The sequence below is a fragment of the Pelobates fuscus genome, chromosome 3, assembly GCF_036172605.1.
Source record: "Pelobates fuscus isolate aPelFus1 chromosome 3, aPelFus1.pri, whole genome shotgun sequence".
Lineage (NCBI taxonomy): Eukaryota > Metazoa > Chordata > Amphibia > Anura > Pelobatidae > Pelobates > Pelobates fuscus.
Genome location: NC_086319.1, coordinates 329613615 through 329640892, shown reverse-complemented (window position 1 = coordinate 329640892; position 27278 = coordinate 329613615). Strand labels below are relative to the sequence as shown.

General features: G+C 37.8%; 1 protein-coding gene across 1 annotated transcript; it reads right to left on the bottom strand.

Moving 5' to 3' along the window:
• On the bottom strand, window positions 1–27278 carry COPS2 (COP9 signalosome subunit 2). The gene is made up of 13 exons (XM_063449020.1): window positions 27171–27278; window positions 22772–22885; window positions 21364–21441; window positions 19181–19306; window positions 16213–16302; window positions 15394–15471; window positions 14746–14920; window positions 13031–13209; window positions 12888–12940; window positions 11465–11562; window positions 10140–10222; window positions 5368–5426; window positions 1–1653 (listed from the first exon to the last, which is right to left on the bottom strand). Exons 1-13 carry the CDS (start codon window positions 27222–27224, stop codon window positions 1509–1511), a joined length of 1332 nt encoding a protein of 443 aa, XP_063305090.1. The 5' UTR covers window positions 27225–27278; the 3' UTR covers window positions 1–1508.

The following is a 27278-nucleotide window of genomic DNA, read 5'->3' as shown; positions in this document are numbered from 1 at the left end:
TAGACATCGACAACCCTTTATTTGGAATATGCAGTGTAATGACATCCTGTTCATCTGTACCAGTTAGCAATGGGAGCCAAAATGCAACCCCCGGCATGGTAAACAAAAACCATATGTATGCTAGTATCACACAAATGCAAATCAAAGCAGCTGCATCTCCCAGAGTGAATAATAATAATAATAAAAAAATACATTCGGCAAACAGCAATGCAGACTTCTCATTTAATCTTATTCTTGATGAAGAGAAGGGTCGTTGGTGTCTATTTTTCCATTTTTACCCCACCATTTGTACTTGAGAATATCAAGTCCACGTGGACATTTAGTTCCAAAATATTGACTATAAAACCAAATGTATGGCGATTTCATGTCCATCACGGTGTTTGTATGGTGCTAATGATCTTTGAGCATATTCCTCTCCAATAACAAAGGAAAGGACATGCATAGCAACAAGCCTTACTAACAGTGGTGTCCTATTTTGAGTTAGGGTGCAGCATGCTCCAAGGATCTGCCTTACAGTGGTGTTACATATACACATCTGATGAAAAAGTAAATACCCCAAAATAATTCACTGCAGCTTTCAAAGATATGGAGGCCTGGTATTGCAAGCTGGTCAGAGAGTTTGTGGCGATTTTGCAATTGCCTCTGCCAATTCTCTATAATTCCCAAACTAGCTAATTACATCCAAGTATTAGGACTACGAAAGATCTGATAACCTAACTAAAACAAAAGAAAATAACTTTGTTTTTTTTTTAAATGTCATTATTGCCAGAAATTGAGCCAATTGCCAACTAGAACCACTATTAAATATCCATTTCCAATGCAAAAACACACACAGGAAAGCAAGCTGTAATGTCTGAGCTGCACTGTTTATTTTGCTGCTTGAAATCTAAGTGACAGTATTTGCCACCAAGTACGGGCTGTATCCTAAATGTTTACTACACTGCAGGTACAGAAATATATAGATTTATATATATATATTTATATGGACACATTTTCAGGAGGAGGGGTTGGGCATTTTGCAAAATGCAGCAAATGGATCAGTTCATATATGAGAAAAGAAAGTGTTCAAAAGGATACGCTTTTCAAGTTATTGCAGGTTAATTCGTGAGACATTTTCTGCAGGTAAAACAGGTTTAAATGAATCCAACAGTAACATGTCAGTGTATATTTAAAATCAGGACAAAAAAAAACAAAAAAACCTTCTCTCTCAGGTCACTATTTGCCCCTGGCAAATTTACTAGGATGTCTCATGTACAGGGCCTGATGACACAGCATGTATCCCATAACATTTTGGTTATCATCTGGAAGTTAAAGCTGTTTATTTTTTTTTTCTTGGGATGTATGCAGCAGCGAAACAAAAACCAGCTGATCAGAAAGCGGTTCTGCCAAAACCTTTTTTTTGGGGCACTCCAACAAGTAGTTATGCCATTCCCAGTTCTTTTTAAAAGTTACATCACTGCACTGTTGCTTTAAGTACTTGTGTCTAATTTGTAAATGCTCGATCTCGGTTAAGCAAGCTTGCTGACTACAGCCTGGTTGAGAGAATTCAGTTGGTTGGTCCATTTATCTAGAGCGGTGTACCGGGCTCCACCTCGCTTCTGATGATCCAATTCCAGGAGCTGGTTTACTTGATCGATTCGCCCATGAATAGTGCTGATAAAGAGATAAATGATAACCACGTCAGTGTATTCAAAATAATAATCATAGCAACTGCATTGCATACACTGTAGCTGCTGTGAAAGCGAGTAAGAGAACCACATACATCTCATAAAAGGACTGTGCCCTCAGCATAGATGGATATGCCAAGTGATTGAAATGCGAGGATGGGAACTATGTCTCTAGTTAAAGGGACACTGTAGGCACCCAGACCACTTCAGCCAATTAAAGTAGTCTGGGTGCTGTGACACTTTTGCACTTAGCACTGCAATGTCCTCACGGACCTGCAGCGTCCGATATTCCCCATAGGAAAGCACTGATTAATGCTTTCCTATGGGGAGGTCTAATGCACGCGTGGGGGGCAGGGGGTGGGGGAGATGGGGGCACTCCAGGAGCCTATAGTGCCAGGAAACCGGTTTGGTTTCCTGGCACTATAGGATCCTTTTAAGTAGTTGTGTAAAATCTTTACGTTTTCTAGCCATTCTCCTGAAATGCTGATTGCAACAGTCAATGCAAAAATGAATCAATGTCACTAGCCTGTTCACCAGCACATTAGCTAAGAAGAACGTAGCCCAAAAGGAGACAATGAAAAACACACAATTCAGTTTGTTACACATCTTCACTACAGGGGAAAAAAAAAATGTGCTTTTAGCATCACCAATGTCATTATCAGACTCTCTGTGTTTATGCTCTTCAAATGTGCATGTGAATGTCTCAAACCTATACTAATCACTATACAATAGGAAAATACATGTTTGGCCTTTTTTGGAACCACTGTGAGATTAAACTATTTCGGCCCTCTAGTAATTGATATGTGCCTCTTTGCAGTGTACGCAATGATACTTAGCATCCAGATAAAGCCTACCAAACAAACCTATCTATATCTATATCTTAGGTTACAGACAATATGTGTAGGGTTTCTCCGATTATAGAATATTAATACTGTGTGCACACACTCCTTAATCATCGTCATGCAGTTATACATTAACCAATCCACTAATGCATGCTGTATATATTTGTCTCTTTCCAAGAATAAGAGCTGGGTTACTGAAGTTTTAGATCAGGAGACCTTACCCTAGTTTGGAAATAATAAAAAGCACTCTAATTGCTGTACATTCCCAACTAAAAAACTACGTCCACTTTACCAAGCAACAACCACATTCTACAAAAATCTTGTTTCTTCCTGTAAACTGAAAAATTGGGGACATGCCAAGAAGTTAGTTGACAGTCTAGTAACTCAATAGATTGCATATCTTAACCCATAAATTCCTGGGATAAATATACACTGTATGGACAAAGTATTGGGACACACTTCTTAATTATTGGATTCAGGTGTTTCAATCAGACCCATTGCCCCAGGTGCATAAAGCACCTAGCAATGCAGTCTGCATTTACAAACATTTGTGAAAAAAATATGGGTCGTTCTAAAAAGCTCTGTGAATTTAAATGTGATAGGATTCCACCTTTGCTATAAGTCCGTTCGTGAAATTTTGAACTGGACTGGCCTGCTCAGTGCTCTGACCACAACCCCATCAAAATCCTTTGGGATGAACAGGAACAGAGATTGCGACCAATGCTTTCTCATCTAACATCAGTGCCGGACCTCACAAATGCACTACTGGGTGAATGGAAAACACCTACAGAAACACCCCAAAATATTGTGGAAATCCTTCCCAGAAGAGTGGAAGCTATTAAATATTAATGCCTGTGTATTTAGAATGCAGTGTCATAAAAATCACTGTTAGTGTAGAGTTCCAGTGTCCCAATACATTTGTCATTTTATATTGTGTAGGTTCCAAAATATTTCACATCAAGGTTTATTAATAGAATTGTCAAATAAGTATATTAAAACCATTTAGAAGTACACAATAGAAGACAGCAATAAAACATCTCCCCATGGCCCTATGACATAAAGCAAAATCAGCTAGTCTAAATGTTTTCATACACTGTAAATAATATGTATTGTGTTATTCACAATTAAAGTGAATTTTAAATGTAAAGGGACACTCCACTGTCAAAATGTGCAAAAAAGCAGGGATCAATATTTAGCAGATGTACAAACAATGAACACATGCATGCATTTTTTCATTTAATTTAGATGAAGTTGTTATAGTGCCTAAACTGTCCCTTTAAATTTGACATTTACTTTAGTAAATAACCCTGTCAGTCTCTTCAAAACCAGGTGTGACCAAAGCTAGCTAGGTTCTTAACTGCGAGAACAACTCCCTTGATGCTTTGCATGCTTTAAGGATGGTATATTACACGTTGTAGTTAGAGAACTGTGCATCTACCTTTGGCCAAGTCTACCCTACCTTTTGGTTATAGGAAAAGGCAGTACAGTGAATTCATGGAATAATGGTCTCTCCAACATAAACCACTTAGAGGGACACTGTAGGCACCCAGACCACTTCAGCTTATCTGGGTTCAATGTCCCCGTGTCCCTTAACCCTACAGTGGTAAATATTGCAGTTCTTGAGAAACTGCAATAATTACCTTGCAGGGTTAACTCCAACTCTACTGACTGTCTACCAGACAGCCACTAGAGGGACTTCCGGGTGCTTAGATGACTTTTGGTCGTCTAAACGACGCTGGACGTCCTTACGCTATGCATGGGGACTTTAACCATCACCAGAATCCCCGTCGGAAAGCATTGAATAATGATTTCCTATGGGGACATCCTAATGTGAGTGCAGCCATTGCCGCACATGCGCACGAGGACTCCCCCACCGGCTGACGTCGGCAGGGGAGGAGAGTGGGCAGAGCCTGACCCAGCGCCGAGGGACATCGGTGCTGGATTCAGGTAAGTGACTGAAGGGGAGTAGAGAACCACTCTGAAAGAGTGTAGACTCCAGGAGCTAGCCAAGTGACTAATGGCTTAAGCACTAGTGAATGAGGAAAGAAAGGTAATGCTATACCTTTAAATGTAGAATGTGTGTAATGTCTCTTTAAAAGTGGGATGATACAAATGAATGCTACGATGAAAATAAATAGACTTAAATAAAAACCTGGACCCAAATCAAAAAGAGTGAAACAAAAAGAAAAAGGATAAACAAAAAATAAAATGAAAATGAAAAGTAAAAAATATAAAAATGGATGTGTATAGGAACTAAGTTCCTTACTGGATGTGCAGCAAAGTATCTAAATCCCCAATCAATGGGGGTAAATGATGCTTGTTCTAAATAATATACTTTGTATAATCAAAGATAAAAAGTAGCTGAATGTTAAGCAATACAGTATAAGGAACTGTTAGCTTAGGCAATAAATACAGTGTATCGCTGGTGAACTGAAGCAGAAAACTGGATTACTTCATACAAAAAATGCCAGTTTATTTCATATTTTAAAATAGTAAACAGCTTTAACATTTCTTTGACAAGTTATTTTGCAAGGAAGGATATCACATATTTGTTAGTGTATGTATATGTGTGTATGTATGTATATATATATATATATATATACACACACACACACACACACACACACACACACACACACATATATACATACACACATACACACCACAGATTGCATTTAACAGAAATAGCCATTTATAGGAATAGATACTGTTGAGCTAAATAATGCAGAGTGGCAAATTATCATGTAAAATTGCATTCCTAGTCTTTTATACAGGAATGGCGTAATTTAATCAGCAATATTAGCAGTAGTCAACACACAATGTATATTTTTTTTTTTTATGAAAAAGTTATGACTTACTTATCCAGGATGCACTGCACCAGCAAACTCTCAACATCAGCTACATCTATGTTAAGCTCCTGGCAAAAGGAGGGGAAATATTGTTAGAATGTTGTGGATACAATTTATACAGTAAATCAGAAGATATTAATATTATAGCAGATACTAAAAACATGTACTGCTGTTATAAATACAAGGAAGAGGGATAAACAGTAGCTTCTACTTTGCAATAAGAGGAACAAAAATATGATGATTTGCACAAACATGGTCCCATATGGTTTAAAATATATTATTCAGTATATGACAGTTAATCTCACAATTCCAAAATGAAGAAACATTAATACAACAGATATATGCCAAAATATAAAATGTATAATTATATTATACAATTTTATATATAAAAACATAACATTATAAGATTCTGGAATTTAAAACAAATAAAACAAACAACAAATACTAGGCAAGATTTGGAGACTTCAGGCAGAGAACACATACTGAAACAAATACAGAGAAACGAAAACCGCCTACCACGCACCATGGGGTTCATCTTATAACATACCAAAACTAACACTTTTCCTATGGATATCAATACTGCCTCTACCGTAATATCCCATACCAAGTTTTGACGTAAGCAAACCCAATTTAAAAACTGATGTTTCTTCAGTATTAAAATAGCTGCATTTCATATTGTTTCTCCAGCTATGTACCATACATGCTGTTAACCATGCTCTTTCTTTACGGTTATGTAATTTTTACGCATGTCTTATTCACGTTGACCTGAGATAAACTGCTCTATATGTCTGCCCGAGCTCCTAAATAAAATACATTTAAAAAAAAAAGAAGGTTTGGAGACTTCCCAGTTCGGTATAAAAAGGTATATAACAGAAGGAGTGGAAGAGAATTGCAGGGAAGACATTGACCTAGCTTGAATTGCTTGCTCTATATGTGGAGCCCCAGTAGCTTGTGAACGCATGTATATTCGTATATGTATATCACGATCACAAAGTGGGAAGGAGTTATATTGAAATACGTTGCAGACATATAAAGAGCTCGATTTCCTATGCTTTGCTAGAAATGTACAGATAGTTCTTGGTTTGTGTCCTACATAAAAATATATCAAACTAGTAAGATTGGCACATCAATGCATGCAATCAGAAATATTTTATTACAGACTATATAAGCCTACACAACAGCCCATGAACTCTGAAGTTTAGAAAACCCAAGCGTGCCATATTTTTGTTTCATAAAATGCTGTAGAAAATATACCTCTTATAGTTTTGCGTACATGCAGAAGTTCAACAAAATCCAGCCCTTCCTAAAAGAATATCACAGCTAATGTGTATTATTTGTCAATACCAGTTATATTTGATATGACAAGCAGTGCCATTCACCGTGTCTTTCACAAGCACAATAAGGATATGTTTTCATTTTATGTGTACAAAGGAAAGAATAGCTTTGGCTTTCAACAGAAACTCACATGCATGCTGTGGACACACCCATTAATGAGATAATTTGGCATGTCATGTGAGCAAGATTACATAGCTTTAAAGGTCAGGCATGTGACCGCCAGCAGGAAGCAGTTTAAAGGGGTAGTATTTACTGTTAAAAATGCACAACTCACCATAGACTGTATCACAAAAGTAAAGATATTAGACTTTTGGACTGCAGCCATGCATTCTTACCAATCTGTGAGACTGTTTGGCACCCTCTCTGTGGCGTTGCTTAAAGGGACACCATAGGCACCCAGACCACTTCAGCTCATTGAAGTGGTCTGTGTGCAGTGTCCAAGGTCCCTTAACTGTACAGTGATAATTCACTGCAATATTTGCCTGCCAGGGTTAACTCCGCCTCAAGTGTGTCTACCAAACAGCCACTAGAGGGACTTCCTGGTCAATAGGAGACTTTTGTTTGCCCAAATGAGGACATCCAGCGTCACCCATAGGGAATCATTATACAAAGCTTTCCTTATTGGGAAGTCCTAATGCAAGCATGGCTTACACTGGCAGGGGACAAGCGGAATCAGGTAAGTGACAGAGGTTTTTTTTGTTGTTTTTTTTAACCCCTTCTGCACCACAGGGGGAGTGTGCGAGGCACTAGACTTTCTCTTTTAGCACTTGCTGCAATGAACACTTAGGGGGATGTTTACCAAATGTTCTGTTTTAAAAAGTGCTGCTATATAAAAGGGGAGGAGTCAATGGAATGACACTTGCTTGTTCCACTGGTTTTTATTGCGATTGCTTCACTTTTAAATACACCAAGACCGAGGTAACTGTGAACAAAAAGCAATTAAAAAAGGCGGCAATGTTTGCTGCAGACACAGACTTGTCTAATGAAGATTTTTTCTAGAATTTATTTTAATAAAATTATATTTAAAGGATGACTCACTAAGCAAATATTTTAGTTAAGTGGGTGACGAAGCAAATGCTAGTTACATAATTTGGGTACCACTGGCTAAAACCCACTGAGTTGGGCCTATAATTGTCATAGAGATTTGGATTTTACCTCAGATGTGTATTTTTTAACCTGTTAATATGTTTGAACACTATAAATTATATTTCACTCCTAAAATACTTACACATATGGCTTTTTGTGACAAAGTAGACTAGAGAAAAGTTAGTTTGCGATATCTATTGTAGGGTTCATCATCAAAACTGTTTTATTATCGAAATAAACTATGTTTATTCAAATTGCTGTTTCAATGCGGAAGGACATGGAAGGAGTATGCCATCTTTAAAATGTTCTCATACCTTTAATATCTCTGCTATATTCACCCAGAGTAAACAAGCTAAGTTATTATGGTGTCATTACCACTTTATGTTCTGCTTTCATGTAGAGTGAATAACCTTTAGGAGGATTGTATTTGTTTTTAACAGTTGGTAGAGAGGAGAAAAAATAAATAAAAATAAAATGAATGCTCGTTCAAATGAACAGAAGCTGCTGTAGGAGAAGATATATTAAAGACGTTGGATTTGGAGAATATAATATAAACCAGGTTACAACACTTCCTAACATTATATATTTTAATTGCTCATACTAACTTTACTGGATAATGGAGACACGTCAGGTCCTGGTTCTAGTTTGCACACGTCTCTGTATTTCTCCCATCAATTTTACATTTGTCTCAGAGTATTCATATTGAATTTTAGCAACACAGTAAATAATTTAAAATGTTACTAAATATATACCTATAACAGTATTGGGATGTAAAATTTCTGGAAATTCTAAAGACAGAACACAACAGAACACAACATTCCTTCCAAAGATTTCCAGTTGTTCCCCAAAAAAGAGGAGACAGAGCTCAGTGTGTGTAAAGTATTATGGGACTGAGATGGGGGGAGGCAGAGGAAGGGGGGTAAATAAATGTAATTTGCTTTTTACAACTATTTGCTTGTTTACCAACTGTTCATGTATGTCAAACATGTTTTGAAAGACTTAAAAGGAAACGTCAGACCTCCAGAGTGTGTCCGCTTTCATAAATTAGCCTTGTTACATCCCTCTGACTGTCAGTCAGAAAACAGGTTGTTACTTCCCTGTTTGTTTAGCTCAGTGGAGCGAACCTCAAGAGGCAGCAGTTGCTCAGAGAATCTCCCTTGGAAAGAGATCTCATTGAACTGCATTTGGAAGTCTGTGATTGCACAGAAACAGAAAACCTGGGGAAGAAGTAGAGAGCTTGCAAAGGCTACAGACAAGTGATCTGCAGCTTTTACAATCTGATTTACTGTTTATTAGAAACTCAGTTTTACAATGTATGGTCTCCATGCCTGACTGGCCATTGCTTTTCACAGTGCGTTTTGAAGATCTCTTGACTTGCAAAAGATATGCATCAGTCAAAAGAATAAAATCAACAAAGCTCCCACTTGTGCACGTGACCAGATCCTGCCATTCCCCTCCTGTTTGTCACAATACAGTATTCTATTTATATAATCATATATATATATTTTGCGTTCATATATGTGGTTCACTGTATTAATAGAATGCATTATTGTATGTATCATAAGGCATTCCTACTTTGTTTCTTTTAAATGAGTCTTTCAAGTTAAAATATAAACAAAAAACTAGTTCCGATTTATTTTTCTTTACTTTACGGTTGCCAGTCATTCTATTGTATATTTTCAAGGGATACTCCAGGATGAACTTACTGGAAATAGCAAACGCAGATTTCTCAGCAAATCCCAGGTGTGTTTTAATTATGATCACTTGTGCAAGTGATTCCCACAGTGTATTTGTACATCTTGGTTCACATATGTGAAAAACCAGGTGTATCTTACATGTATACAACTGCATGTTCCCTGGGAATTATTAAATTAGGATGGAGCTGTGTGAAAGGGGTTGTAGATATAAAATACTAAGAACAACCCCACCCCTGAAAAAAAAAAAGGCTGATGTGTTCTTCCACCTTTAAGTCCGGTAGTGTCTCCTTATCCAGCAGCCATGCTTTGAGTATCCTTGCCACACTGAATGTAGAATGGATGATGACCAAATGACTACAAAGACAGTCGGGATGGAGAATACTGCAATATATTTGGACATTTAAAACATGGACTGAAGGTGCAAGAAATGCTACCATCCCAGTTAAATTACCTGAGAAAGTACACTAATATTATTGCCAATTATATAGCGCCAACAGATTTAGTAGTGCTTTACAATATTATGAGAGGGGATTTAACTATAAATTGGACAATTACAAGACAACTTACAGTAATGATAGGTTGAAGATGACCCTGCTCAAACGAGCTTACAGTCTATAGGAAGTGAGTTATAAAACACATTAGGACAGGACACTAAGCACTTACCTTTGAAATGAAAGGAATATGTATTCTTGTATAAGGCTTAATTAATTTTATAAGCACTTGAGTTCTGATGTTTCTCAAAAGTTCTAAGATAATAACCAACAAAAAATGAAGCATTAGATTCCAATTTTTTTTTTATAAATAAATAAAATAAATATTCATATCTGTGGATTTTTTTATTTAAATGCACTTTACTGTAATTTGTGATCTATTTATTTACTCTGGGAACATACAATACAAGTACCAGTGACTAAATCATACTGCTAAGTTAACAAAAATTATATTAACATTATTAACATAATTGCAGCCAGTTACTGTAAGCAGTATTGAAGTTAATACACATTTTTAAGAATGAAAATAAAAATGCATAAAAGAGAAGAACTGATATGCATAGGCATGTGCAGCAGGTTGAACAAGAGTTTGTAAAACACCATGTGAACATTACATTAAAGGGACACTAGTGTCACCAGAACAACTACAGCTTAATGTAGTTGTTCTGGTGAGTATAATCATTCCCTGCAGGCTTTTCATGTAAAAATATAGTGTTTACATTGCCCCCTAGGGACACCTCCAGTGGCCACTCCTCAGATGGCCAGTGGAGGTGCTTCCTGAGGTAGTGCTGAACAGTGTGAAGCACTGTTGTTCAGCGTCTCCACGCTCTGCATGGAGATTGATTTTTTTCTCATAGAGATGCATTGATTTAATGCATCTCTATAAGGAGTTTCTGATAGGCCAAGCTAGTGTTTGGACCTACACACACCCCCTTTTTAATTTCAGCCAAGCCAATGCTTTCATATGGAAAATTGTGACGATGTAAGCAGCGGCGGATCAGGGCAGGAAAGTTGTATTACCTTTAAAAGGGGTTAAGTGGGGGGAAAGCAACCTAAATGGTGGATTTAATACTATATGGTCAGGAATACATGTTTATGTTGTTAGATAGGCTCCCCAGCTTTGCCTTGTAACATTTGCTGGATTCAGAAGGACACTTTATTTGGAATGGTGTGTCCCCAGACATATGCCATGTCACATTATTAAATAAATTAATGCACACGCACATAGGAGGGTTTACAGATACGACCGAGTATAAACTTTCACATATTTAATAAAGTGATGAGGAGCATTGTCTAACGGCCGTTAATCAATATGAGCTCTAACCTATGTAATATAATTGTTCAAGTCCAATTGTAAACAGCACAATGAACAGATTGCTGGGGTGCTTCCCCTCTTTCCTTCAAAATATAATGAGATCTAGACTTTCAATGCTGAAAAAGAACTAAATGAATTGTGTTAACACTGCACTAGAAGACCAACAGAAGAAAATACGGTACCTTCAATGTGTTCCCTTATAAAGGGATCATCCATTATGTTGCTGTGGTTTGTTTTCAGAATCTTCTCAAACTCGGTGATGTCATTATTCTGATAGGCACTTAAAGAATAAAAAAAGTGTATATGTAATTATTATAGTATACGCCAATACATGGAAGACACAAATTTCAATAGTATGCAGACATTATGTCAGCTATTTACTAAACATTCAGTGTCAGCAAATGGGTAATAAGCAAGAAAAAAAAAAAAAATTCAAAAAAAAAAAAATTATATATATATATATATATATATATATATATATATATATACACATATACATACATACATACATATATATATATATATATATATATATACACATACATACATACATACATATATATATATATATATATACACATATATACACACACACACACACACAATTATGGGGCCAGGAGTGCTATGGTACCCTCCCAAGGTAAGTAGTCAAACTGTTTGAGAACAGTTTGACAACTTAACTGGGGTCTACCGGGATAGGAGCTATAGTATCGGATTTATGCAGCAGTGTGTGTGTGTGAGAGAGAGGAGTGCAATGTATGTGATGTGTGTGTGAGAGAGGGGTGCAATGTATGTGTGAGAGAGGAGTGCAATGTGTGTGGGGTTAAGTGTGTGTGTGTTTGTGAGGGGTGCAGTTTGTGTACGGGGGTGCATTGTGTTTGTGTGCGCATGTATGTATTGGGTAGATATGAATATAAGCTTTTTTTTTTTTTTTAAGAAAAAAAAAAAAAAAATCCCCCTCCCTGCCTACCTTTGCCTAGGAGGCAAAGACAGTACTAATCCCTGGTGGTCCCAGTGGTGAGAGTGAACTCTAGCCTGCAGTTCAAGCTAGAGAGGAGAACCCGGCGGAGGCGCAGATTAGAGCTACCCCGGCTCCTCCCTCTCTCCCTCCCCTGCCGGCTGCAGCATTACAGTGCTAGCGGGATGGAGAGGCAGATCTCTGATCTCTACTCTGGTCTTGCAGAGCCAGCAGGGGAGAGGAGGCATGGTTCCCGGTGCTATCATCATAGTACCAGGAAAATATCTTGCGGCGCCCCTGTGTGCCAGTCGCGCCGCCCCAGTTTGGGAACTGCTGCTCTAACAGATATAGGCTACTCCATTACTGTGCTCGTCTGGCAACGCACAATGTTTTGTTTCTGGGTTGTAGTTGCTCTTCTATTCTTGACACCCTTCAATGAGAGACCTGAACTGCTGTTTGAACTATGTATAGATAATGGTTTCCCCGTTTATTATTTAAACTACAGTCTGTACAATGATAGGTTCAATGTAATTCTGTGTTACATACATATGAGTTTGCTAAAATGTTCCTTAAAAATGTTTTCAAATTGCATATTTCAAGAAACGCAATACACATTATGCAGTATAATAAAATATATAGAAACTTACCTTACTAAATTGGTCATTGCTAGAATTTCTGGATCATTTTTGTAGGGTTTGGCCTAAAAGCACAGTACACAGGTTACAACGGTGGAGTAGTAATTCAATAAAATATAAAAGGAAGTTGAAAACACTTAAAACAATAATTATACCTCTTGAGAGTCAAATGGATTGATCCCAGACTTCATGAGCATATTTGCCAAGACCAGATATTTTAAGCAAGTTGTCCTCCTAGGACTCCCAGATTCATCATAGTTTTTAAATGCTTCAAAGAAATCTGTGTGAGCCTTTTCAAACTCGCCTTCTCTTAAGTGCATTTTTCCTCCGCATTCTGAAAGGTAAATAAGGAATATTAAGGTTTTGGGTGGCGGGGGGGAAAATAAAATAAAAATAAGCAGTGCTGGTTGGCTCCTGCTTATGATCTGGTGAAGCCAAGCAGACATATATAGGGTAGTCAGTAATTAGAGAATTTAAAGTCAATTTCAAGTTTAATGTCAAAAGTTGTCTAACGTTATGCTTTCAGTTCAGCTACTCTGGCCTACTTTGAATTCTCGCTTTGATAAATAACCCTGATAGTGTGTATAATACAACAAGTCCGGCTATCTCTAAGAGTCAGTCTTTTTTGCTCGGTCCACATATTAATTTTTTTTTCTAATCTAACAGCTTTTTCCCTCTCTTACCAGATCTCATGTAGTACTAAAAAGATCTCAAATTCTCGCTCTATAAAATAGACATCATATTGTAACAGACGAGTATAACTACCAGAACCATCTAACTCTGTACATGTAGAGAGATCTGGAAAAATCTCATGCATATACAAGTATGTTCTATAAATACATCATACCTGCAAACTTAAGCAGTTTCAGGGGATTTACTAAATGAACAATACAGGAATATCACAGCATAGTAAATCTCTAGTAACAGAAATCAGGACACTCCTAACATATTCAGAGCAGACATTGCACATCCAAAGAACTCAAACAACCTTTATACACAATGCTGTGCCGAAACATCGAGGAGCTCAAAGTGCAGAATGATCAAAATAATTTAAGAGTAGGTAACCTAAACACATTTTTTCTCTAGTGTAATAACATATGCAGAGCTGAGTGTAGGTTATATCATACAGGGCAAGAACAAGTATTAAATATGGTGTGCTTAGGAAGAATAAAAAATGCAGGAGAAAACAAACAAAACAAACACACACACACATATAGGATATAGATCACGTTCACAGAAAAGTTTCTGAAACTCCAAATGAGTTCCAGATGGCAGTGTTCTCTTCCTCAACAATGAGTGATAGATGAGGTTGCACTCTCAGAATCTTCTTTCTGTACTACGATGGATAGGGAATGTCAGCTTGATCTCCTGTAGTGTGTGTGATGGATGGAGCCTGTCTCAGAAAGATGGTCTGCACTCCCTTTTCAGTTGAGATGAATGGTCTCACACAGACCATTGCATTTATTTAGTTTTTTGCACGGAGTGTACTAGATTGATGTTGAACACCAATAGTTTATACTCTCTTTGTGTGATAGAGGACATTTCAAACAGACAGTCTGAGCTCTCTCTGGTGTATTGTGGAGTCTGTCTCACAAACTCAGTTTCTTCTAGCAATGCATTCACTCCGGAGGTTGAGGGCAGTATTGAGCCATTTAGCATCCTGTCCAGACTCACGGTAGCAGGCAGCCCAATGAGCAGCATTGTGAGAACAGGCAGTACCACAGGATGTAACTTTCTGCCATCAACACCACAATTAGAATGTGAAGGAAAATTTAAACAAAAATTTACTTTCAAAGGAAAAGCATCACCTGTATTTAAAAAAACAAAACAAAACAAGAGATACATAGAATCACTGCATTAAAACCCTTACCTCGAATGACGCCCATAATAAGAGGGTGAGGAATTGCAGATTTGATGTGCAATGACTGTTCGTATAATGCTTTGAGCTTTTTGTTGTTTTTCTGTGCTGTGTACATCTGAATTTCTAAAGCATAGATTTCCAATAGTTGTGTACCCTTCTTCAGATCATCCTCTCCATCATCAGTCTAAAAACACAGAAGTTTTATTTATTTATTTTTAAATGGAAAAGTAATCATCTAAAGTTGGCGATTATTAAAAAAAATAAAAAAAATGCATGTTAATATGCTTGACAATTATTACTTTAACTTGACCTAACACAATCTCACAACAAAACAACGTTGAGAGATAATTGCAGTTTCAAAATGTTGTTTAATTCCTAATTATGACAAACTATACACTTTACTTTTGCTTCTTTGGTAGAAACAGGAGTTAAAAAAAAAAAAAAAAATCTTGTTACCACCAAAGCAGAACAAATGAAACTTGCTAGAGCAGACATTGTAGCATCAGCACTCACCCGAAATAAGCAGAGGATGCCTGTTAGTTAACTATTGGTTGTTTAAAGGAACACGAACGTTAGTAATACAAATGCCAAAATAAAAAAATACAAAAATACATTGCATAACTGGATCAAAGGGATTTAAAATAATAAAAAAAGTACCTGACACGACTGATGCAGCTGGCGCAATATTTTCTGCAATTTCCCAAATTCTTCCCGTTCCAAATATAGTTTGCCGAGCTGCAAGCACAATTTTACAGAATTCCATATTATGTGGTTTACTATTAACGCTAAGCAATAAAAGCATAAACATAGTATTGAGTGACTGCTGGTATCAAAGGGAATAAAAGACCTAAGCAAAAAAAAAAAAAAAACTATTCTTGCACTAGGCATCTCATGCCAATGGTTCTATGCGACATAAGTCACTGTAAACAAAAGTTAATTTGCAGAATGTATATAGAATAATACTCCATACCGGACTCGCCAAGGAAGTTTATGGATACATCTTCAAAATGCACACAGAGAGATGATACCAGGTGCAGCATAGAAACAAAGTATACTTAGAGCAATACACTCAAAATAAAGATTTGTCTGTTCTAAATACTTTCCATGTATGTTGCCATTAAAGATACATTTGCCCTACAAATTGGCAATTTAAAGTCTTGCTTATAATTCCTTCTCACATGCTCATAAAAAAAAAATAAAAAAATAAAAGCTACGCAGCATACTCACACTCAAAAAAATATAACCAATCCAAATTTTTGATAAAATTGATTACACACGGTAATTTTTCTGAAATAAAAGTGTTGACAGATCAATGAATATAGGGACCAGCTATTTGCGCCAAAACAACAATAAAGCTGTAGTGGTGCTTAGAATGCCCCTTTAACTACCCTATTAGGTACACTTTAGTTTTATAGTTTTCTTATAAAAATTGAAATCCTGTAGTTTACAGTAAAACAAAATACAAGTTAACTTTACCTTTGTGTTGGTTTTAAACCATAACCTGTCGTTCTTGGCATCCTTCAGAGCCTCTAGTGTTGTTTCATAAAACTCCTGCAAGAGGTCCATCTTGAGGATATAAAGAGCGAAAACAAGAACAAATTTAAATTCTACTAAATGAAACAAAGAACATTAACATTAGATCTTCCGATTAGTATAAATAAATAAATAAGACTCGCTGCTCATACATAGTTTAGTGAAAAGTACTACTGCTAAAGGGAAAGGATTACACAGTAATCACGAAGACCCATGAATCCAATGCGGTTAGTGAAACACACACGGTCTGTTAAAATTAAATGTGTGCTAAAACACAAATATTAAAATGTAACAGGAAAATTTGGTAGAGAAAGGTGATTGAATGAAAAGTGTATATTGTAGCCAGAACTGAGCCAACACTAAAAACTATGGCTACCCTTCTGGACAGGATTCTCCAGTCTTTGGTGAATTAATTCAAATCATTCATACTGGACATCAGTTATGGTACTTTGCAAATTGCCCGAGATTTCTACTAAGCCTTTATCTTTATTCTTCACCTGGGACGTTACTAGCCTATATACCATATATACACTCACTCAGGATGAAGGACCGACCTGCTGGCCATAAAACCAGCTATATGGACCCAGACTGATGAACCAATACATGCCTACTTTATTTCACATGGTCATGCCATCTCTCAACTCCTGAGGAGAGGTGGTGATTGTGAAAAATTGCTACTTTAAAAAGAACTTTATTTTTAATTACCCACTTTATTCTTTGCAACCAAGAGTTTTGAGCAGAGAATTTGATGTACACTTCTTACTTTGAAGTATTCTATATTCAGTTAGTAGTTACTCACTACATGTTACTTGATGTGTATTCTTTATTATGGCATTGTATTTACAGACATATCCTCTGTTGATACCTCTCTTGTTTTTTCCCCCAACTCTGCTAGATTGTAAGGTTGCCCTATTCTGGGGACTAATTCTCTCCTCCCTCCCCCCCCCCCTTTTTGTTATTATGTTACCTCTTTTGTTTTGGTTAATTTAGCATCTTTCAATTGCAACTATGTCTAATTGATGTTTCTGGGGTTCTATCTAGTCACCCGTTACCTGTACCATGCCGTTGGGTGTCTATTGCCTTATTGTTCATATATTCATACTCCATACTGACATTGGCTCCTACATTAATTTTATTTTCACTGTTTATGTGAATTCCCAGTGAACCCCCTGGGTATAGCAGGATCACAATTTTTTTGCACTATATATTACATATTATTTGACACTATTGTTATTTTCATCTTAACTCCTACAAATACTTGTAGTTCATGTCCTGTGTTTCATATGTGTTATTTATTTTCTAGCAGTTACACCTAGTGATTCATGGTGTCTAACAGTCTGTCTCACTCTATGTGTTCCACTTGGAGCCACTACCGTATTACAGCCACATGGGATCTGTTTATATCGGTCCAATGGACAGGCACCTTACTGTGAGAGATCAAAACTGCCTCTGTGTTTTCCTGGATTACGCATATATCACGGATCATCTATTGTACTTTGTTTCTATTTTTGGCATTTGCCTTTTTTCCTATTGGTATTGCCATCGAGACATTTATATCACGTCTCGCTAGTTTGGTCCTGCCTTCTATATGCCCCATCATTCCGATTGCCTGTAGAAGTGGGCTGAACTTAGAGTGTAGGTACTGGGCAATGATTGCTTTACACCTAATCTACAGTGAGCTTTTCCTGAGGTACAGTTTTGATAGCCACATAAATATTTATTCTGGTAGTTATCTTGAGACTCGCTATACACTAGTACAGTACTATATGCTTCAGCCTTCATTTGCTGGCTAAGTGGTTTCCGTTTATGGATTACCATGACAAGTGTTTGGGGTTGCGTCTTAGCAGTTTTTATTTTTTTTATAGCAGGTATTTAACACTTTTTATATATTTGTGTGTTATACATGATTAAAAGGAACACTATAGATGTTATACAAACATGTCTAACACTGTAGTGCTGGAATAAATATTTAGGTGCCCCCTCCCCCCACCTGTGGAGATAAAAGGTAAGCTTACACCTTTTCTCCCTAGCCGTCTTGCCGCGGCTCCATGGTGTAAATCATCAATCCAATGCTTTCCCGTAGGAAAGCTTCGCCAAACAACATCTCCTCAGAGATGCACTGAATAAATGCAACTCTATGGAGAGCATTCAGCGTCTCCATGCAGAGCGTGGAGATGCTGAATGTAGGTGGTGCAGAACTGGACTAGAAAGCAACTCTAGTGACCGTCTGAGTAAATGCCAATACAGTTGTTACTAGGCAGCAATGTAAACAGTGCCTTTTCTCTGCAAGGAAAAGCTATAAACACATGAGCCACAACATTAAGTTGTAATGGTCCTGGTGGCTATAGTGCCCCTTTAAGGTCTCTTGGCCAAAACTTTGTATTCTTTTGCTGTGACCCAATTAACAATAAACTGAATGTTGATGCACCTATCATGTTTAACCTGTGGACTGCTTTAAATGTTTTTAGTTGCAGTTGGCCATTAGAGTCTCTTCTTCATGAAGACCTTTGAAAATGGAAGATTTTCAGGTTTAACATCATTCATGCTAAGCTTCAGATTTAATGCTTCCCTATCTTTAATGGGAGGGTCGTAATGTACAGTGGAACAAACTTGTTGCAAAAAAGTAATTTTAAAAAAATACCCGCTCACTAAATGGTTAGAGAAGGCTCAGTGATGTCAAAGTTGCACATTTAAGTAGTTGCAACTCAAGAAGTTAAAGCTATGGCAATATGAATGCATTACGAATGAAAAATAAAGAAAGATGCAGTATAAGCTGACTTACCTGTAATAAATATTTTATCTTAATAAAACATAAGTTTCTGCAACAGCAGTAGCTATATGGCAGTGTGAATAGAAATGTACACAATATTATGTTATAAATTCCTAAATCTAAAAAAGCAAAAAGACCAACCTGTTTTGAAGTGGAGATATAGTCAAGGATAGAGTTGATTGATTTTTCTGAATAATTCCTTGTAACTGCGCTTCGTATGTAGGTCAGCAGTTGTTTATATCGTTTCATCATTTCAGGATAATTACCCTGTTTGGAAACGATAAACATTTTTTAAGATTAGAAAATAAAAACTTTTCTAATGTTTCTCCACTTCATGGACTTAACTTTTTCATGATAGTAAAGCTGGAACACTCAAAAACCCCTAACACAACTCCATACAAATATGGGACCACACAGTAACAAAATATGCCCTGGGAGGGACCCCTTCGCCAATGACACCAGTACTCACAAACAGAGCATCCACACCAGGCGTGAGAGCTAGAGACTTTAAAGGGATAGAAAAAACAGGATTGCAAAGACATATACACCTATATGTCGATAAAAAAAAAACCAAACAGTCACATATGAACACCTACGCTCTCTAGCACCACTCACGACTCAAGACTCAAGACTATTTCCGATACATACAAATTAGTAACTTTGCACGGAACAAGGAGATCCGGGCAACGGCAGAGACCCAAATGACGTTCTTTGAGAAATTATGCTTTGATGAAACGACAAACCAAACTGATCACATTACTCTATCAGCATCTCTGTTCACATTCAGTGGAATGGGATAACCTTCACTATATAGACCAATGGGAAGCCGACCTGGGGGAAAAGCTGGAGGGAATTGATTGGCAAGAGATCTGGGAGGCCTGTACCAAAACCTCCATTTGTGTCACACTACAAGAGCAGTGCTATAAAACAATGTGTGTCAAACAGTATCACATGAAACTGAGTCCAACGGATACATGCTGGCACTTATGCTTGGATAAGGGCAGTTATATTCACATGTGATGGCAGTGTCCTAGGGTGGCAGATTTCTGGAAGAAAGAAACAGATCTAAGTTCAGAGATCTTCCAAAGGGTGAAAAGACCAGATCTGTGGACCTGCCTCCTATCTAAAGCCACAGACAGTCTTAATAGACATGACAGAAATTGTTAAACGTGATCTACTTGGCAGCAAGAAGGGCAATGGCACAAACATGGGCAAAAAATCAGAGATAACTAATGGATAAACTGATAACAGACTCATTGAGAAGCGTCTGACTTGGTCCCCACGTGCACACCGCACCGCTTGTGCACTGCTGAAGCTGGTCTGAGGTCTGTTAGGGAGGGGGGGGGGGGGAGGCAGGCACGTTCAAGTAGAGTGTGTCTGCCACTTCCGTTAGCTTACGGAAGCTAATGGAAGTAGGAAGGAATCCTCCCTGGCTGTTTGACAGTCAGGGGGGAATTCCCTAGTTAATTTATAAAAGTGCTGATTTCTCGTTGGAATCAGCACTTTTATAAACAGGGGTTAAATGAGGGTACTCCTCACCCATAATGCACTTCAGCAAGCTAGTGCTTCTGGGGTGTGCAGTGATCTTTTAAATAAATAAAAAAATAAAAAAAAAACTTCAGTTCGCTGACATTTTAGAATATTTTGACCATTTACCTGGGTACTGTCAGGAGCTCACAGGTCCTGCATCCTGATGCACTGTGCAGGAAAATCAGGTTAGCCCTACTGAATTAAACAGGGGCGTACTCAAGAAGTTAAAAGCATCAGCTGAGCACTCTTAGCCAATGAACGTGGTCCTCTAAAAGCCATGCTTTTTGGATTAAGTGCCATGAGAAGGAATGAGACACATTAAGTTATTTTTTTTGCAGTATTCTGGTTTTTAAATTTTTGAAACATTTTATTTTTCCTTGGAGTCATCTGGTTATGTGTTTATATTTGTTTCTCGTCCAGAAAAACTATATACCGTCTTCAGAAATGTTGTGGAGAAATATACATGACTTTAAAGGGACACTATATTCACTAGAACCACTACAGCTCTATGTAGTGGTTTTGGTGTCTATAGCCTGCCCCTGCAGGCTTTTCAATGTAAATGCTGCCTTTTCAGAGAAAAGGCAGTATTTACACTGTTGCCTAATGACACTTCTAGCGGCAGTCACTTAGACGGCCACTAGAGGTGTTCCCTACATTCAGCATCTCCAACTTCTACATGGAGACTCTGAACGTTCCTCATAGAAATGCATTGATAGAATTTATACTTGTAATGGAAGTGAGCGTTTTGCAATATATTTACTGAAAGAACCTCATGATACTAAAAGATATCTTACCAATTTGAAATTAATTTTGATCATCTGTTTAAGTGCTTTGAATCCCCATTCTCCCTTTTCACCTTCCAGTTCCAAAACCTAAAATAAATAAATAAATTAAAATATTCATTAGTTAGGTTAATTTTCTGTTCAACCCAGGCACATATTTTTTTTTTCCAAATTAACCGACACCTAGAAGGAAACTTGATTTTTTTTTTTTAAATCAGTTAGAATACATCCCCCCAAACCCACATTCAGTTTTCTAAATCTAATGTATGTTGCTGTGCCACTTACTCTTGTAAAGCATATATGTTGCACCCTCCACTAAGGATTGTTTACTAGTGTGACTTGTGAATTTAAAATTTTAGGCCATGATAGCTGAATCAGGGAAAAAAAAACAATCCTTTCAGTTAAGCTGTTTTGGTCTAAAACCTCAGATTCTGTAAAATAACATGAATGACTTTAATTGCAGATTAAGTGGGTTAGCCCAGGTATTGACAAATTTGCTTAGAATCTAGGAGGCAGCAAAAAAAAAAAAGTTAGGAGACAGTTTTTTTTGGCTTGTTTTTAAATTAACATAGCTTTATTTTCAACTACAAAAATAAAATTCTTAAGGAGACACTATATTAACCAGAACCACTATAGCTTAAAGTAGTTGCTCAGGTGTACATATCCTATCCCTGAAGGCTCAGCTGCACAGTGTTTACATTGCTGCCTAGTAACACTTCTAATGACAATCACTCAGTCGCCCACTAGAGGTGCTTCATAGTTATGTTCAGTGTCTCCACGCTCTACATGGAGGCACTCAATGTTCCCACAGAGATGAGCCGATTGCCATAGCGTGGCATTTTGCTGTGCATGTGCAACAGCCTCCCGATGCTTTCCTATGGGAAAGCATTGGATTTGCTGAGATCATAAAGCTTGATGATCTTAGCCATGGGGACAGGGCCAGCTGGGGAGGGGGGTAGGTAACCTAAACAGACACACTCACTGACAGACAGAATCTCACACACAATTTATTTTTGTTTTAGTTTAATTTTAGATTCACCCATCCTCCCTACCTTTGGGAGAGCTGGAGTGGATTCTTTCCCTGTGGTACAGTGGAGCTGCTCTGATCCTGTAATCTTCTAGCTCTGCTCCCTATGCGCGCTGTTTAGTGATGCCTGGGCTAAAGTGACGTCATATCCTGGCTCCCAGAAGCAAGAAGTGCATCCGCAGAGCAACAACGAGCCTCAGAGCCTGTTGAGGACCCAGGTAAGAGGGCAAACCACTGCAAAACGATTTACCCCATTACCAGGGAACCAGGCCAGGGTTCTCTAGCATCATGAATCACTACACTAAATATCTGCAACTCTCTCATTTTGGATGCAACCCCATACCATTACACGTGCTCATTTTAAGATTTGTGGTGTGATGAGTTTATACTGACCTTCTGGAAACTGCTAAGTGCTGCTTTAGGATCATCTTCCTTTAGAGCCTTTGAATTATAGTACTGGTTTTCCAAATCAACGTTGGGCTCAGAGTTGCTATCTTCCGAATATTCCTGTTTAAAACAAACAGCAAAATTATTTTTTTATATAACACACACACACACACACACACACACACACACACAGGCACATTATAACCCACTTCTATTAGAAGAACACAAATAAAGGCAGACACATGGAACCTTATCACAAGTGAAGATTTTAGTTTCTACGTTTGGAAAAGCACAAAGTCTAAAAGGAAATATCCATTTATATAAAAAAATATATATAAATGAAACATTATACGCATACATATAACCAAATACTTCTTTTAAGCATATTTTCTTGCTTACCCTTGTTCTGTGGGGATTGTCATCTTAAAGAAACACTGCAGGTACAAAAAAACACTTCAACTAATTGAAGTGGTTATAGTGCCTGGAGTCCATTGGCACCATGTCTGCACCATTCCTAAACTGTTTGGTCACCATTTAGCAAAGCTGCTTAGTCCCGGGTAGACACAGCCCATCCACCATACGGCATAAGTATACATCACCTCATGCCGGTCATGTCTGTCAATTCATACCAGGGACTGGGAAAGTGATTGACAGAAAGTCAGACTGACTATTGTAAACATTGTCGTTTCTCACATTTGTCAGTGACAGAATATAGTCGTTTTGATGCTTACAGTGTCCCTTTAAATGTTGGACCTCTTGCAAGTTTAGACCGGAGTATAATCTACGGTATCCATCAGACTATAATCTACTAGATGTTTAAAATACAGCATAGTTTATTGGTCTTAAAATGTAAATACGGTAAGTAGAATAGCAAGTTAACAACTGACTAATTTCAAGCTGCACACAGAAGAAAAGATCATGATGATTAAAATATATAAAAATATTTAGGGATTTCTACAGTAAAGAGACTAATTAAATGGAGGTGGTCAATGCAGTGCAAAAATATCAGGAAATAGAAACAATCTTTCTAACATAATCCTTTCCTAAACTAAGCACCCTGCTAAATTTATGTTCTGAAGCATAACAATACAATTCTATGCTGCATTATTTAGTTGAGGGTTTTATACATACATATAGTTGTAAAATATAGCAATGGTTCTTGACAATTGGGTTGGGGAAAAACAAATTTGGACCCTAAGGGTTGGAACTGGATTATAAATATTATCAGACTCCAGGCAACTAACCATTGTAAATGATTTACTGCAACTCAATGCAGTATAGACACCTAAGATACTGGGAACAGCAGGGCGGATATAAACAGATAGTTAAAATAAAATATATTTTTTTTAAATATGGCTGGTTTTTTTTTGTAGTTGGAATTGGATTTTCATATATATATATATATATATATATATATAAGCAAGTGCTATCAATAGGTTATTATACTAAACGTCTTTACACTGTTAAACCAAGGTTTCCTATCCTGATACCATGTGACCTTTAAAGGGACATTCTAGACCCCTGAAGCTTGCTGAAAAGCTTTATGTGTCAGGAGTGTGTTCTCTTTTTTTCCCATTTAACAAAAAGTGCAGATTTCAATAGAAATTGTCAATTTCTGAATTAACCTTGTTACACCTCCCTGGCTGTCAATCAGACAACTGGTCCTGTTACTTCCTGGTTTATCTCAGTGGCACTAAATAATTACTCAGAACTCCTGCCTTGCCAAGACTTCTCATTGAGCTACATTGGAAAGTCTGTGATTGGATAGTCACAGAAAGTCTTGGCTGGGGCGTGGTTAATTTATTTTTGTTTTTTTCATCTTCTCTAAATGGGACTCTCCAAGCACTATACTTTAGTGGTTATTCTGCGAGTTTGACTGGATGAAAAAAAATATATTGGTATCAAAGATTTGTGTGGTATGAATAGTATGTGAAACTACTATTTCCTGATGAAATTGTATTACTGGTTTCATCAAATTAAATAGAATAAGGGTCTACTTAAGGAGCAAATCCGGAGCCACAGTTCTAAAAATTATGCCATTAGCAGCAATACTCTTTTTGTTTTCAGAGGATTCACGTAATTCATAACGGCTAGGCAGCTACAGAGCATGGAAAATAAACATGACCGTCTGTGCGGACAAAATCTTTTTCAGATCTTTTGAGACCAGATGGTGACAATTGTGAAGAGTAGCATTTGCAGGGTTATTTACTAAAGTGAGAATTCAAAGTGAAGTTCAAATTTAAGGCCAAAGTAGCCAAACTGAAAGCATAGCTGACTTAAAGGGACACTGTAGGGATCCAGACCACTTCAGCTCATTGAAGTGGTCTGGGTGCAATGTGCCATGTCCCTTAACCCTACAGTGGCATTTACTGCAGTTTCCTCTGAGGGTTAACTCCTCCTCTAGTGGCTGTCTACACAGACATCCACTAGAGGGACTTCCAGAATCGAAATGGACCCTTGGTCCGTTATCTGATGCTGGACATCCTCACACTCTGCATGAGGACCTCCAGCATCAGATTTTTCCCCATAGGAAAGCATTAAATAATGCTTTCCTATGGGGAAATCCTAATGCGAGCACGGCCACACATGTGCATTAGGTATCCCCCGTTGGCTGACGTCGGCGTGGGAGGAGCGTGAGCAGAGCCTGACCCAGTGTCGAGGGACTTCGGCGCTGGATTCAGGTAAATGACTGAAGGGGTTTAACCCCTTCAGCACCGCAGGAGGGGGGTACTGCAGGAGTCTACAGTGCCAGGAAAACATATGTTTTCCTGGCACTATAGAATCCCTTTAAGAGAATTTCTCTATTTTGGGAAGTAAGATGTATAAATAGCATTTAAACATTTCATTGCACAGCAACTTTGTATATAGATAGCTTTGCAGACAACTTTAACTTTAAATCATGTAAATTTACACAATTATTGTTTCATTCTTCATAGAAATATTTGGAAAAGGAAAAGCTTCAAACAGTATATAGTTTTTTGTTTTTTTCAAACTTGCAATAATTCACTCAGGGTCGAAATGTTAATCTTAAAGCAAAAATGCCTTTTCTCACATACATTAAAAAAAAACAACAAACAAACAAAAATAATAAAAGCCTGCTAATAGGTTTTAGTAAGGACCCCAAATGTATTAGTAGCCTTCAACTACCCGAAAAAAAATAGAATGCAAACTGGAAACATAATGTAAAAAGAATGTTTGAATTTGAGTATAATGCCTGCATAAAGTAAATAGTAAAATCATAGGCTTTATGGCCGAAATGTCATACATGAAATTAAAACTGGTTATATTTAACCCCTTAAGGACACAACTTCTGGAATAAAAGGGAATCATGATGGAATATTAATTTTGGTGGTGAAGGGATATGGGGTTAAAAAAAAATACAGCATGCAGTTTCACTGTGACTGCTTAGCCCATAGTCTGCGAGAAAAAAAAAATTAATCAAAAACCCTTTATTAACACGCCAAATCTAAAGATAGATTATAGCTCATTTGAACAGGGTTTCGCCTTCTTCTCACATTGCAAAGCACTGCAGAATTCGTGAGTGCTATATAAATGCTACAATTACTAATAATAAATAAAATAATGGTTTCACTTTCAAAAATATGAAAACAAAACATTATTTCCAAAACAATAAAAAAAAAAAAAAAAAAAAAAAAAAAACATTACTTGGCTTTGGAGACTGTCCTGAAATTTCATCTAACATGTAACCACTATAATGGTTTGATATATTTTCAGTATTAAAACAATGCCACCATTAACATCTGTGTGCCCCAATACTGTGCTGGGAAACAAGTCCAAATCTGCCAACCCTGTGTATATAAGCCCAGCTAGCTGATGACAGGTCCAATGCCCTGTTGGGGCTGGTAGTATAGGGGCAGCACTGTTGTGGTGCAGGGTTTTGGTGCTGCACGAAGCAAAACAAAAAAAGGTTTTACATGTGCCGCCCCACGTATTGCTTTACGGCAGTGCTGGCAGGGAGGCTCTGGCACTGGAGCTGCTGCAGACTACAGCTCCCATGATGCTCAGCCAGCCCACGCTAGACACTGTCTTATGTAAAACAATAGACAGCAGCCCTGAGTAGGACTCGGGGCCCTAGTGACAGGATTGTGGTGGGGCCTGTCATTAGCCCACCCCCCTCCTCCCCAAATAATCACTGCCGCCACCTCCCCCCTGCCCTGGGACTGATCCCCTCAACCTGCAGGAGAGGAGGGCACCGGGTGTCAGTCAGTGATTGCCTGTGAGGGGCATCTAGCAGGAGGGGGAGGGATTGTGTGACTGTCCCGCCATGGGAGCCCTCCTCTGAGCCTGGCAGCTGCAGGAGGGACGGACAGAGCTACAGCCACTCCAACCACCCCCAGGACAGTTCCGGGGTCACCTCCGCTATTCTGTATTATTCATAACCTACCAGATCATAATCTTCCTCATCATCGCACATGAAGTCATCCTCCATGTCAGACATCTTGGCTGGGGGAAACTGGAGCCAAGGGCCTCCCAGAATCCTTTGCGGCTGTCT

What these genes read in the sequence shown, in the direction of transcription:
- COPS2 (XM_063449020.1), bottom strand. Translation starts at nt 27,224, where the DNA reads ATGTCTGACATGGAGGATGACTTCATGTGCGATGATGAGGAAGATTAT. An exon ending in TCAAAATTAATTTCAAATTG is followed by an intron (nt 19,307 to 21,363) that starts GTAAGATATCTT and finishes GTTTCCAAACAG; the next exon opens with GGTAATTATCCTGAAATGAT. An exon ending in GTGCAGTGCATCCTGGATAA is followed by an intron (nt 1,654 to 5,367) that starts GTAAGTCATAAC and finishes TCTCTTTATCAG; the next exon opens with CACTATTCATGGGCGAATCG.